The sequence below is a fragment of the Sus scrofa genome, chromosome 15, assembly GCF_000003025.6.
Source record: "Sus scrofa isolate TJ Tabasco breed Duroc chromosome 15, Sscrofa11.1, whole genome shotgun sequence".
In the NCBI taxonomy this organism is placed as follows: domain Eukaryota; kingdom Metazoa; phylum Chordata; class Mammalia; order Artiodactyla; family Suidae; genus Sus; species Sus scrofa.
Window position 1 is genome coordinate 139,839,705 of NC_010457.5, and position 14,528 is coordinate 139,854,232.

Sequence of the window (14,528 nt, forward strand, 5' to 3'; positions counted from 1 at the left end):
CCGGGGACGCACGGCGGGGTAGGACAAGGTCGGGGGGCCCTCCACGCGCGGCCGGGGAGACCGAGGAGGGCTCAGGGCCCCGGGCACTGTGCCCGCGGGAGGGCGGGCGGGCAGGTCCGGCTGGGTTGGGGCGCGGGCCCCCGCTCAGGCCCCTCCTTGGCAGGTCAACACGTTCCAGACCGTGCTCATCACCGACGGCCGGCTCTCCTTCACCATCTTCAACTACGAGACCATCACGTGGACCACGGGCACGCACGCCAGCAGCGGGGGCAACGCCACAGGCCTGGGGGGCATCGCGGCTCAGGTAGGGGCCCCTGGGGCTGCCGAGCCAGGCGGACCCCCACACCCCCGGAACTGTGCAGGGGCCAGCGGGGGCGCGGAGAGGGCGGTTGGGGGCTGCAGGCCTCTCACAGCCAGAATCACGGAAACACTCCCTGTCAAAGGCACCTTGGCTCTGACCACTCGGCCGGCCCCACAGGGTCCGCTGCAGGGGGACAGAGTTCTGTGTGCACTTCTGGGGTGGCCTGCCCGGCCCACGGCCCAAGGCAGAGCGGCTGGCAGACAGTCCGGGTGTGGAGGGAGAAGTCGAGGGCAAGCCCCAGGGCGGGGTGCTCCTTCCCCATGTGACTCCTCCCGCTGCCACCCTCTCCGCCGTCACACTTGCCCCGGGGTCCTGCGGGATGCTGGAGTGAGCGAGAAGGGCTGGGGGAGGGGGCGGCCAGGGCCCACCGCCCTCAGTGGCAGGAGGAACGGCACCGCCTGGGGAGGGTACCCCGACTCTTACAAGGCCCCTCCCACATGAGCTCTTTGGCCCTGGCCACCCCGCGGGAGATGGGTCTCAAGAACTGAAGGGAGACGTGCGACCCAGCCCGCACCTGCTGCCCTCCCCACCCCTAGGCCGGCTTCAACGCAGGTGATGGGCGGCGCTACTTCAGCATCCCCGGCTCGCGCACAGCGGACGTGGCCGAGGTGGAGACCACCACCAACGTGGGCGTGCCCGGGCGCTGGGCGTTCAGAATCGATGATGCCCAGGTGCGCGTGGGGGGCTGCAGCCATACAAGTAAGAGGACGGAGAGGGCTTCCGGCTTCCCAGGCGGGGGCGGGGCCTAGGGCGGGGGTGGTGCGACGGGTGGGAGGAGCCCCAGGGCCCATAGCCCCGCCCACCTCGGCTCCCTTCCCCTGGGCTGTGAACGTGGGCTCGTCCAGGCTCCCCCTGAGCCCCGGTCTCCCCCTGGAGGCGCATCCTGCCTCCGCTCTGGGCGCACAGAGAGGTGGGGGGTGTCGAGGGGAGACAACGGTTTGCAGGGTAAAGGGGAGGGGCTGGGTCTCCGGCCCCCTGCGGGCAGGCCTTCGCCTCACGCGTGGCGGGGTGCTGGTCTCACCACCTGGACACCTACCCGTGGGGAAGGAGCTCCCTGGCGACCAGGGGGTCCTTCGAGCAGGGTCCGTCCCAGGGGCGTGGCCTGTGGAAACAGCCCGGACTGGCCACGGAAGGATGTGTTGCCAGTTCTCCGCGGTGTGGCCTCCGGAAACCACTGCTTATTAACTGAAGGGGTTGCCCAATGGCTGCTGGGCCGCTCCTCCCGCCAAGCCTGGGGCCACATGAGACCCAGGCTGGGACCCCCTCCCACCCCCAAGGGGACCAAGGACACTCAGAGGGCTGCTTCTCCTGAACACTGTCCCAAGAAAGAACCCAGGGCACCCAGACCTGCTGGAAGGGGAGGCCCACACACCTGGGGTGGGGCCAGGCCCCGAGCAGGGGCAGTGGGGGTGCAGGCTGCACCAGCCCAGGACTGGATGTGGGCCTTGGTGAGGCCTGGAAACCCCGAGCCCACCCACTCACTGGGGCCCCGAGTAAGCCCTGGCCAAGTGTGAGCACTGAGCGGGAGCTCACAGGGCGGGGAGCTCAGGGCCAGGGATTCCAACCTCCACCCCAGAGTGGAGGGTGGTGGTGCGGCGGGTGGGAGGAGCCCCAGGGCCCATGACCCCGCCCACCCTGCTGGGCTCGCAGCAGTGGTGGCCAGGGCAGGGGATGGCACCCTGCGAGCCACTCCCTCAGGTGGGCAGCAGCTGGACCTGCCAGGGAGCAGGGGCGGTCTGGGTTGTGGTTGCGGAGGAAAGTAGGCATGCAGGTGGGGGCCGCTGTGGGCAGGTCCATGCCCCCTGCAGAGGCTGCAGGCTGTGACCCTGAGGAGTGGGGTCCTCAGGAGAGGGTCCAGTCAGTCCCTCGGGGACCCTGTTCTCTTGTGGAGGTGTCCCTCCCCCCGCCCCAGGCCTCTGGGGGGTGCAGGTGGAGGGGGCTCGCGTGCAAAGGAGCACCTTGCTATGGGGGGGAGCAGTGCCTTTGCGTCCCCACCCCCACGCTGCAAGCCCAGAGTGGGAGCCTGTGAGTGTCAGGCTGAGGTTCCACCCACATCGGCTTGACCAGGAAGGGAGGCAGGTCGGGCCTGAGTGCCCGTGTGGCCAGGGGAATGGACGGGGTGAGCAGGAGCCATCTGCAAAGACACCCACAGCCTCCAGGGCACTGTGGGCCAGAGGCCCCTTCCGGAGTGTCCCCGCCCCACCCCCACCCCCACCCCCGACGCCGGCCAGCTTCCCCCCGGGGCCTCCCCCCTGCTGGAGGTCCGAACCCGGGACTCGGGTTCTCCGGAAGGCGGGCCCCGAACAGACCTGCCAGCGGCCCTGCTCGGGGCACCCTGTGCAGACCTGCAAGTGAAGCCGTGGACGCTGGGCAGCAGCGGACCACACCGCGCCTCCTCCCGGGGCCCCGGGTCGGGTGACGGCCCTGCTCTTCCTGTGTCCACAGCCTCTGTGTGCCTGGCCCTGCGCCCCTGCCTCAACGGCGGCAAATGCATCGACGACTGCGTGACGGGCAGCCCCTCCTACACCTGCTCCTGCCTCTCGGGCTTCACGGGGAGGAGGTGCCACCTGGGTGAGTGACTGGCAGGACAGCTCCGGGAGGCCTGCGCTCCGCGGGAGCACGGTGGGCACAGCCAGCAGCCCAGGAGCCCGAGGTCCAGGGTCTCTGTCCCCGGGTATGGGTGATGGGTATGAGGTGCCTCGCGGGGAGCCAGACAAGAGGCTTCATGACCCCGAGCAGGTGGGTAGGTGCTCGAGCTGACCAGCGGGCACCTGCTGTCCCCCCGCCCAACCTGCCTCCCTCCGCCGCCCCCGAGGCCCCAGCCCGTCCTGTTTTCCAGATGTGAATGAGTGTGCCTCCCACCCGTGTCGGAACGGCGGGACCTGCACGAGCGGCGTGGACAGCTTCAGCTGCCAGTGCCCGGCTGGCTTCGGGGGACACACCTGCGAGACAGGTATGAGAAAGCTGCCCAGCTCATGGATTCATGGGCGACAGGGGGGCCCAGATGTGGGCAGCCCAGTGGGGCTGGAGTGGGGCAGGAGGCCAGATCCAGAGGAAAGGTCCCATCCCATCAGGAGCACTGACCACGGCCCTCAGCCCAGGGAAGAGGTCTCGGCTCTGGACCCTCACCCTGAGACCCGTGCCCCTGTACCCTGAACCCTGCTGCTCCCGGCAGGAGGAGAGGCTGCTTCTCTCCACTCCGGTGGTCTCACAGCCTAGGCCTGGGTTAGGGTCTTTCAGGCCCTCCCAAAGACCCCCGCGTTGCTTCCAGACTGCAGCCCTCCCCCACCCCCGCCAAGAGCAGCTCCTTTGAAGTGGTGCTTTCAGATCAGGCCTCTGCTGCCTGCCCTGCCCCCTGGCACCTCTTTGGGGACCCCTCACCCTGGCCCATCACCCACCTTGAGAAGGAAGGCGGACGCCCCCACTCCCGCCCCCAGGGGAGCCCAACAAACGGAGTCCCTTAAAATCAAAGCACCGCGACCCCAGATTCCCGCCGCTCACACTTACTGATGTGTTACTGATTTAGAAGCACAGTAACGCGCTGGTAAACCGCGTGTGTACAGGGAACCACGCCAGCTTCCCAGCGTAGAAACCCCTTTTCTAAGGAGACGGACAGCCTCGGGGACATGTGGTCTTGAGTTCTGCTGTGAACACTGGGCTGCGTGAGGCCTGCGGAGGGCTTGAGACTCAAGCCAGGAGCCCTGAGCTTGGTCTCCAGCGGCCACTATGGCAACACCCACAAGTACCAGCCCCACCCCCAAGAGGTGCTCTGGTCTCAGGACCCACCTCAGCCCCAGCGCCCACTGCAGCCGGGGTGCCGAGCAGAGTCCTGCCAGAACACGGGTGCAGCCCGCCCCATCTCCCCTCCCCCCTGGTGCCCAGCCATGCCCTCTGGCAGTGTTAGGCCCACAGGCAGGGCTCGCCATGTGCCAAGAGCCACCAAGCACCTGAACGCCTCTGGGGGTCCAGGCTCTCTCCTTCCCCCACCCCACTCCCTGACTCCAGGAAAGGGGCAGCTCTGGGAGCCACTTGGTTCCTGTGCTGAGTTGTTTGGGGACAAGGGACACAGTTGGGGGAACGTGGTGCACAGGCCAGCAGCCACCAAGGGGTGCCCGAGGTGGAAGGCATCCTGGGTGAGAGGCAGAGGCTGGCTCCCACCGGCTCACGACCACTCTGGCTGGGGGCTGCGAGCCTGTGCAGGAAGGACTGTCCCTGCAGCCGGACGCATCCCCTGACCCTCACCCCAGGAGCATTCAGGCCCCTCCTGCACCCCAGGCACCGCGTACCCTTCCAGACTCCATCAGAGGCTGTACCCCCCACCCCCACTGGAAGGAATCTCTCCAGCCAGCGCCCCAGTCCCGCTCTTGTCACAGTAGCTTAGCAGGAGAACCGTCCTGGAGCTGGGGAGCTGCACCCCCCCCCAGTTCCGGCAAGCTCAGGGGCCAGTGGGTGGGGACGGCCTGATGCCCCAGAGACTGCCAGCTTCACCCGAGCTGCAGCCCCGATGTCAGGAGCGGGGCAAGGGCGTCCCAGGGCCACAGCTGGGAACCCGACCTCCCCTCTTTGCACTGTAGCCCAACTTCCATGTGACGCCAAAGAGTGTGAGAACGGCGGCTGGTGCCAGGCTGAGGGCGGCACCGCCGTGTGCGTGTGCCCGGCCGGCTACACGGGCGCAGCCTGCGAGACAGGTGAGTGGGCTCGGGGGGGCGGGGCCGGGCGCAGCCAGGGCTGGCTCGGAGCCAAGCCCCGCCTCTGCCCCCCCAGACGTGGACGAGTGCCGCTCCGGGCCCTGCCTGAACGGAGGGTCGTGCGTGGACCTGCTGGGGAATTTCAGCTGCCTGTGTGCAGAGCCCTTCCAGGGACCTCGCTGCGAGACAGGTAACAGCCACGTGCCCGCAGCCCTCCTCAGTGACAGTGGTCGGCTGCCCCTCTCCCTCCCTGTCCGCTCAGCCCCACCTGCCTCCCAGGGGCCGCGTGCTGTGTGAGGCTGAGCACGCCTGTGCCCCTCTCCGGGCCTGGCCTCCGCCCGCAAAGTGCAGGGCTGGATGACCACACTCGCGGCCCTCTTCCCTCTTCGCCTCTTCAGGAGATTCCGGGCCGCACAAGGCCCCCCTCCTTCTCCAGACCCCTCGCCGTGCAGGGAACCAGCCGTGGGAGTGGCTCATCTCTCCTACACGAGAGGGAACCTGCCAGTTTCTGTTCTTCTGCCTGTGCTTTAAATGCCAGTTACGACTCGGTAGATCAGTTAAACCACCCACAGGATCTCTGACCTACAAAATAAATGTAGGTCTTTATTTTTTATTTTTATCTTTGCTTTTTAGGGCCACACCTGGGGCATGTGGAAGTTTGAATCAGAGCTGCAGTTGCCGGCCTGCGCCACAGCCACAGCAACGCGGGATCTGAGCCCCATCTGCAACCTGCACCACAGCTCACGGCAGCACCGGATCCTTCACCCACAGAGCGAAGCCAGGGATCGAACCTGCATCCTCATGGATACTGGTCGGGTTCGTTAGCGCTGAGCCACGGCAGGAACTCCCTAAATGTAGGTCTCCAGCATCTGACGTGGCCCAACCTCCCAAAGCCTCAGCCCCTAGGCCGACGACGGCTGTGCACGCTCCTCCCCAGGGAGCTGCTCAGGACAAAATCACCAGATGTATTTGAGTCCAAAAATTTAAGAAGGAAATTAGGTTTTACCCATAGTGAGATGCACACGAACACTGTGCCTGCCATGGGAGTTTGGCGGGATGGCTGCTGGCAGGGCTGGCCGTGCCTGAGAAGGGGTGAGGTTTCACAGTGCAGAGGGGCAGGGGCAGCCCCGCCTGCGGCTTGAAATCATGGCGATGGGTGGCAACTCACCCACCTCGGTCGTTATCTAAGCATTTGACTGAACTCGTGTCTGAAAATAAGTGGGATTTTGCAAAGAAACTACATTTTGTACAAGGAATAATGGAAATGAAAGTGAACAAGGAGTTCCCGTCATGGCTCAGGGGTTAACAAACCCAACTAGCATCCATGAGGACACGGGTTTGATCGCTGGCCTCGCTCAGTGGGTTGAGGATCTGGCGCTGCCGTGAGCTGTGGTGTAGGTCACAGACGCGGCTCGGATCCCGCGTTGCTATGGCTGTGGTGCAGGCCGGCGGCTACAGCTCCAATTGGACCCCTAGCCTGGGAACCACCATATGCCGCAGGTGTGGCCCTAAAAAGACAAAAAAAGAAAAAAGAAAGTGAACAATAAGAAACAACGACTAGGAGTTCCCACTGTGGCGCAGTGGCTTAGGACTCTGACAGCAGCAGCTTGGGTTGCTGTGGAGCTGCGTGTTTGATCCCTGGCCCGGCCCAGTGGGTTAAAGGATCCGGCGTTGCCACGGCTGCAGCAGAGGCCACTGCTGTGGCTTGGATTCCATCCCTGGCCCAGAGCCTCCATAAGCTGTGGGGGGAGAGAGAGAGGGGGAGGCAGGGAGGGAGGGAGGGAGGAAAGAGCTAACGCTTTTACTCCCCGTTCACGCTCATGAGCCGCATTCCAAGGTACAACAGGAAGTTGGCCGGAACCCGAGGTGAGGGACAGCCGCGCCCGGGACGTCCGTCCGTCTCATGCCAACGACCAGCACACATGCTCACTCACTCCTTCATTTCCCTTTTAACGTCCCTGGGAGGCGACGCGCTGAGCCACCTTCATCTCCGACATGTGTCTCAAAGTTCTTGCGAGCGAGTGTCAAGCACAGGCCATTTCGCTGCACCTTAGCTCCCAGGAGAAATTCTGAAAGAGCGGAAGGACGCGGTTGGCCGACACTGATTGGGAGAAGCTGCAGGGGCTGCACTCCTGTCCCTCGGTTCAACGCGAGAGCAGGAGGGTGGCCGGGGACGGAGAGGGGCCGCTTGTAACGGCCCCAGGAAGTTCCTTGAGAAGACGCAGTAACTCCGAGCACACACCACCGGGGAACACAGATCAGCATACAGGAAGCCAAAGCTGCCAGGACCCCAGGAGGGACAGCCGTCCTCGGTGGGGCTTCAGAGGACACGGCACGGGGACCAGTGAGGCTGCGGGGACCGGGCCCGCTGTCATCCCCAGACGCCACGGCCCTTCCCCATGCCAGGCCGTGCTGTCGGCCATGAAATCAGGCTCAAGAGTTGAGAAGGACTGTGTCCCCTGACCTGCATATCACCCCTCAGAGGCGCTTGACCAGGGGGGTCTGGAGGTCTCTGGCCTCTGCTGGGCCTGCTGGCGCCCACGGTGGGGCCTTCTCACTCCTGCTTCTCGCTCTGCTCTGAACAAGGACCTGGGGTGAGGGCTCCTGAAATCAGTTTCCAGGCACATGGCCCCAGAACCCAGCTTGAAGCCCTCCTCTCCGCGAGGCCTTGGGTGACCCCTCGCTGTCCTTCTTGCAGGAAAACCCCCAGTGTCCGACGCCTGCCTTTCGGCCCCTTGCCAGAACGGGGGCACCTGCGTGGATGCAGATGAGGGCTACGTGTGCGAGTGCCCGGAAGGCTTCATGGGCCTCCACTGCAGGGAGAGTGAGTGCAGACCGGGCTGCCGGGCGGCGGGGAGCACGTGCAGACACCCGGGAGTCGGGGAGGGGGCGACGGCAGGGGGCCCTGCCTCCCAGCCCCCCGACATCGGCAGCTCCTCCCCCTCCTCCATGGCAGGAACCCCCCAAGACTGTGAGTGCCGCAACGGAGGCCGGTGCCTGGGGACCAACACCACCCTGTGCCAGTGTCCCCCAGGCTTCTTCGGGCTCCTCTGCGAATTTGGTAGGTGCCCAGGGCTGGGGCAGGGGCCTTCCTGCCCACACGTGAATGCGGCTTGGGCCAGGGCCGGATCCCCACGGCAAGACCCAGGAGGCGGGGTCCCCAGGCTCAGGCTGCTCGGTCCTTCTCAAGGACACGCGGTCCCGCCCACCGCGCGAGGCCGTGAGACAGGCTTCCCTTCCCTGCAGAAGTCACGGCCACGCCCTGCAACGTGAACACACAGTGCCCCGACGGGGGCTACTGCATGGAGTACGGGGGGAGCTACCTCTGCGTCTGCCACACCGACCACAACATCAGCCACGGTGAGTAGGGTGTGGGCTCGAGCCTGCCCAGCAGCCGGGGCAGGGCGTCTGGCGGGGAAAGCAGTGGGTGTGGCCGGAGGAGGCCGGCGACTGGACCCGGGGGTGGGCGGCCTGGCCACGCGCCCCTCCCTCAGTCGGCCGGCGGCTGGCCGGTCGCGAGCATCACGCGGCACCTCCCTGAGCCTCGGGCTCAGCGGCGGGAGCGTCCCCCGCGCCTGACGGGCACCTGCAGGAGGACCTTCAGCCCGCCTCCCGTTGGTGCACAGGGGACTGGTGCTCGGGGGCCGGGGGGGGCGGTACCAAGACCCTCACGACTGCAGCTCAGTCCAGCCTCTAGACGAGGGAAAAGCCAACAAAAACTTGTGGGGGGCCCGAGAGCCCGGCGTGAGGAACCAAGACCTGGGCCGCGGGCACGCGGGAGGGCCCCGGCTCCCCGAAGGACGTCGGCTGACCACCCTCTGCCCTCGCAGCACTGCCGTCCCCCTGCGACTCGGACCCCTGCTTCAACGGAGGCTCCTGTGACGCCCACGACGACTCCTACACGTGCGAGTGCCCGCGGGGCTTCCACGGCAGGCACTGCGAGAAAGGTGGGCACGCATCTCTCGCAGGGGGCTGGCCTGGGCCACTGGTCCTCCCTGTAGGCGTCCCTTCCTGCTCCGCATTCCTCCAAGCGGGTTCAGAACCACTGGGTTTTTTAATGTTTTAGGACTCTGTTAAATGTAACACAACTGTGGGCACCGTCGGCGTTTTTTACATGTAACTGCTTAGAGTGTGAACACGCCTGTGTAAATACACGGCAGGCTCACAGCCTCACCCTCCCCCAGCCGGGCCTGTCCCTCCGTGCAGTGTGAGGCCGGGCCTGTCCCTTCCGCGCACGACGGAGCAATGCTCAGGACCCTTTTCAGCACCCTTTTCAGCACCCAGGCTTCCCCTGGGTCTGAGCCCAGAGTGCCGGCCGCCAGACCCCGCACGGCCATGCCCAGCCCTCCTGCTGCCCTCCCTTGTCCAGAGAGCTGAACGCTGGAGCTTTACCCAGAAGCTGCTGTGGCCCCCACGCTGGCCCCGAGGGCAGGTCCTGGTGCTCTGACCTGGAGCCCCGCGGCTGCCCCCGGCCCTGCAGAGGAGGGCCTTTCCAGCAAGACGCCCCCTCTGCCGGCTTCCCTGTCTGTGCTGCCAAGGTCCTCCATCCTCAGCAAAGGCGTCCAGGGAGGAACACAAAGGGACACGGGTGGACAGCCAGCCTGCGCGGCCCCGCAAGGCGTGTGGGAGAAAAGGCTGCTCCTGCCTCGCTCCCCCAAGAACGTGGAGGAGGCTGGACGTGCCCGGCAGGGCGTGACGCCTCAAGGTCGGAGGACGTCAGGCCACTTGCCCCACACTTTGAGTGTGTGACACCCCCCAGCTCAGGAGGGGCCCAGGGAGGGACCCCCCACGCCACCCGGGACAGAAAACAGGCACATGAGAACCGCACTGCCGCAGGGCTCCTCTGCCTCGGATGTCAGTCCCCACCACGCGGAGGCGGGTGCGGCGCTGCCCGAGCTGCCAGGGGCAGCTCCCCGCTGTTCTCCTGGGGCAGGGAGAGAGGACGGGTGTGCAGAGGGCCCGGAGGCTGGGTGGGGGTCCCCAGACCGCGAGTCTCACTGCAACCTGCACCGGGCTGGCCTGGCACCTGCTGGAGCTGCGATCAGCGGTTCAGCTGAGCGGCAGGCCTGGGCGTGGAGCGGGGGCGGGGAGGACGGAGACGGCTCGAGGGGGCGTCAGGGATGCTCAACCCTGTCTGTCTCTCTCTGCCCTGCATTCAGCCCGGCCGCGCCTGTGCAGCTCAGGGCCCTGCAAGAACGGCGGCACGTGCAAGGAGGCGGGCGGCGAGTACCACTGCACCTGCCCCTACCCCTTCACCGGGAGGCACTGCGAGATCGGTGCGCACCGCCCCAGCCCAGCCGGGGTCGGCCCGCGGAGAATCGGGGGCCAGGGCCAGATGGAGCCCTCGGCTCTCACCATGCAGCTGTTCGTCAGAGCATCCCCACAGGGCCCCCGGCTCCAGGATGCCAAGAACGGGGAGGGAGCAGGGGTGGTGGGTGCATGACCTCCGACCCTGCCCGACGGGTGCCTTCTCCTTCCAGGGAAGCCAGACTCGTGCGCCTCTGGCCCCTGTCACAACGGTGGCACCTGCTTCCACTACATCGGCAAATACAAGTGTGACTGTCCCCCAGGCTTCTCCGGGCGGCACTGTGAGATAGGTAAGGCGGGGCCGGCAGGCAAGAGGACAGGTCTCCAGGGCAGCGATGGCCCCAACCATGGAGGGGCGGGAGGCGAGCTGAGTCAAGAGGCCGGATGCTTCCGTGCAGCCCAGAGGCCTCCGGGGAGGCCACGGTGATGGGCGACGTGACCCTGTGCCCTTGCAGCCCCCTCCCCCTGCTTCCGGAGCCCGTGTATGAATGGGGGTACCTGCGAGGACCTGGGCACAGATTTCTCCTGCCGCTGCCAAGCAGGGTACACGGGACGCCGGTGCCAGGCAGGTGAGAGGGCAGGGGTCAGGGCGGGACGCGGGACGTCTTCCAGTCCCTACGGGCAGAGCAGGCCCAGCCTGGGCGGAGGGCGGCGGGCGGAGGGAGGGAGCAAAGGAGACCTCTGGGAAGTCCTTCCCAGGGACAGGCTGCGTGGGGACAGGCCCCGGGCCCTGCAGCCCGGCGGGGCCGAGGGCAGAGCAGGGGAGGGGGGCAGCGCAGGCAGGCGCCCACAGCGTGGGACAGGGCTGCCGTGTCCTTGCAGAGGTGGACTGTGGGCCCCCGAGGAGGTGAAACACGCCACCCTGCGCTTCAACGGCACCCGGGTGGGCTCGGTGGCCGTGTACTCGTGTGACCGCGGCTACAGCCTCAGTGCCTCCAACCGCGTCCGGGTCTGCCAGCCACAGGGCGTCTGGAGCGAGCCTCCCCAGTGCCACGGTGACCTGGGGGCCCTAGGGGGGTGGGGGGGAGGGCGCAGGGGCTGCAGCGCTGAGCTGGCCCGACCCACCTCCCTTTGGTCTCTCGATGCAAAGTGAGGCCAAAACCCCGGTGAGGGTGGTGGCGCCCAGTCCCAGCTCCACTCTGGCCCTGTCTCTAAGGGCTTCCCTGACCTCAGAGCATCCCAGAGCTCGGGTCCCACACCCACGTGCCGCCTGCAGGGAAGCTGCTGAGGCCAGGAGGCCACCCACAGGCAGAGCCCTAAAGAGGCAGATTGGGGTTCAGGACTCATCTTGGCTCCCAGCCCACCCCGAGCTGTGCAGTCAGACCCCGCATTTGAACAAGGCACCCACAAACCCCCACGGCCATGTGTGGGGTGCCGCTCTGGAGAGCATCACCTCCAGGGCCTCCCCACATGTCTGGAGGCAAGGCCACCCTTGACCGGCGCCCCTGGAGCAGGCGTGTTGCACCAAGCCAAAGCATTCCAAACCCTGTTCATCAGAAAATCTGTGGGACCATCAGGCATTTTTCGTGAAACCAAGAATTTTAAACAAAGTAGCTTGGGGACAGTGACAGCACCCAGAGCTGGGTGGGGCACGTGACTCCTTACTGCCTCCCAAGTGCCCTGCAAAGCCCAGGTGGACCTGGGCCGCCCTACCAGGTGGAGAATTCCGGGAGACAGGTGGGGACCTAGCACCCTCCTGTACTCCTGTCCCTCCAAGTCCCCAGGGCTGGTGGTGACGGTCTGGGGGGGCCACCCTGCAGCCACTTCGCCTCCACATGTCATCGGGGAGAAGTGAGCACCCAGAACCCGAGCCCTTAAGCCGAGGTAGCAAGACCCTCACCCCCGAGAAGCACAGTCGCCTCACGAACAGCGAAGCCCAGACAACACACACTACTGGGAGCACGCGTGCAGAGGAGAAATGAGAGTTTCCAACGAGCACGACAGACATACAAAATGAAACGTGGCACTGGCCATAAAAACCTGGTCAGCCAAGAATTTTAAGGAAAGCAGAAGTGGAGTTCCCGTCGTGGCGCAGTGGTCAACGAATCCGACTAGGAACCATGAGGTTGCGGGTTCGGTCCCTGCCCTTGCTCAGTGGGTTGGGGATCCGGCGTTGCCGTGAGCTGTGGTGTAGGTTGCAGACGCGGCTCGGATCCCGCGCTGCTGTGGCTCTGGCGTAGGCTGGTGGCTACAGCTCCGATTCAACCCCTAGCCTGGGAACCTCCATATGCTGCGGGTGCAGCCCAAGAAAATGGCAAAAAGACAAAAAAAAAAAAAAAAAAAGGAAAGCAGAAGTAAGAGGGTTGAAAACCTCTGACAGAGGAAATAACCATGTGCTCACAGATGGATCCGACAAAGAGCCAGCTGACGAGCTAAGGTCAGTGTGAGGCACTGCAGCAGACGGAAGCCAGGAAAATGCTCCAGTGGCAGGAAGTGGGGCCCAGGAGGGAGCAGAAGCGCTGAGGCCGCGGTGACCGGGGTCGGAGAGCGGGGCGGCATGTGTTTGGGCCCCTTCGGCGCTCAATTCCCAGGGTCACTGACGAATGGCCAGAGGCCGAGAGGGCCTGCAGAACATCAAGCAGGGGAAGAGAGAAACATGAGATGCATCATTTAAAAATTTAAGAATATCAGCGACAAACAGGGGGGAAAAAAGTCCTTAAAACATTCAGACCGTGGGGAGTTCTCGTCGTGGCGCAGTGGTTAACGAATCCAACGAGGAACCATGAGGTTGTGGGTTCGAACCCTGGCCTCGCTCAGTGGGTTAAGGACCCGGCGTTGCCGTGAGCTGTGGTGTAGGTTGCAGACGCGGCTCGGATCCTGCGTTGCTGTGGCTCTGGCGTAGGCTGGCGGCTACAGCTCTGATTAGACCCCTAGCCTGGGAAGCTCCATATGCCTCGGGAGCGGCCCAAGAAATGGCAAAAAGAAAAAAAACATTCAGACCGAGAAAGGAACAAGGACCCACAAAGGAACAAGAATCACAGTCAGATGACACCAGACTGCTCAGCAGCGACCTCGGAGCAATATAATAAAACGGTAACTTGTTAAAACACAGAGGTCACCCATCGGCTAGGATGGAGACAGTTACAAAACACCAGCCCTCTCACTTGACCTCAAGGAGAACCCACAACGTCACACCTTTTAACCTGTCGGAAAGCCGAGGATACAAAGACATTTTCCTACAGAGAAAAACCAAGCCCACACCACGCTACGGGCAGATCCTACTAAACTGCCAAGAAACAGGCGGTTGCAGCATAGGACAGGCTCTTGTTCAGAGAGCACGCGCCAGCCCGCTCTGCGGAGCCAGCGTAAGCGTGAGACCGACTCCAGAAAGGCAGAGCCGAAGAAAGCAAAAGTGTGGGTCCATGAAACCCATGACACAGACGCAAAAATCTGACAGTCTCTAAAGACTGTATACACGGCTGTCCAGTTGGGGTGTTGCAAAAAGGTTGATATTAGCAAGATCTGCGCCATTAACCCACTGAAGGAGAAAAATTATGTAAGAATCTCAACGAAGGGATAATAAGCATTTGATCAAATTCTTTAGTCAAATAAAGATCAAACAAGTACTTCCTTATCCAGATAAAATAACACGACGACACTGCGCCCTAGTACCGTGTGGTGTCAAGTAATCTGGGATTTACTGGAGGGAAAGCTTAGACGAGAGAAACAGCAGAGCCCAAGCCCCCCGTGAAGCCCACAGGGCACAGCTGGGCTGGACGCAGTTATGCCCCGCGTACTCAGTGAGGAAGGCGGGCACAGGTCACGCCAGGAGGGCCGTGCTTGGACGAGCCTCCTGACGTCCACACACGGGGGAGGACCTGGAATCCGAAAGCTGTTCTCCTGTTGGACTGACTCAGACACAGGAGGCAGCAAAGGAGCTTCTGAGCAGTTGGACCGTATCTTCCTCAGCCTAGAACAGACATTGTCCTAAATAGAGAAACATCCCCCTTAAAATCAGCAACGAGATGGAGTTCCCGCTGTGGCACGGTGGGTTAAGAATCGGATGGCAGTGGCTCGGGACGCTGTAGAGGCATGGGTACGACCCCTCGCTCAGCTCAAATGGGCTCAAGGATCCGGAGTTGCTGCAGCTCCAGCGTAGGTCACAGCTGCGGCTCACACTCAACTCCTGGCCCGGGAACTTCCACACACCATGGGTGCAGCCATATATTTTT

At 64.2% G+C, this 14,528-nt stretch overlaps 1 protein-coding gene across 1 annotated transcript in view; it reads left to right on the forward strand.

The window, feature by feature from the left end:
- Positions 1-14,528, forward strand: part of SNED1 (sushi, nidogen and EGF like domains 1) — a 60,079-nt gene that overhangs the window by 18,684 nt on the left and 26,867 nt on the right. Inside the window, 15 exon segments of the mRNA XM_003133813.5 lie at positions 164-304; positions 898-1,060; positions 2,807-2,932; positions 3,201-3,314; positions 4,936-5,049; positions 5,126-5,239; positions 7,748-7,873; positions 8,006-8,110; positions 8,296-8,409; positions 8,880-8,996; positions 10,209-10,325; positions 10,530-10,646; positions 10,812-10,925; positions 11,179-11,190; positions 11,193-11,351. Coding sequence (XP_003133861.3) covers positions 164-304; positions 898-1,060; positions 2,807-2,932; positions 3,201-3,314; positions 4,936-5,049; positions 5,126-5,239; positions 7,748-7,873; positions 8,006-8,110; positions 8,296-8,409; positions 8,880-8,996; positions 10,209-10,325; positions 10,530-10,646; positions 10,812-10,925; positions 11,179-11,190; positions 11,193-11,351 — 1,753 coding nt within the window.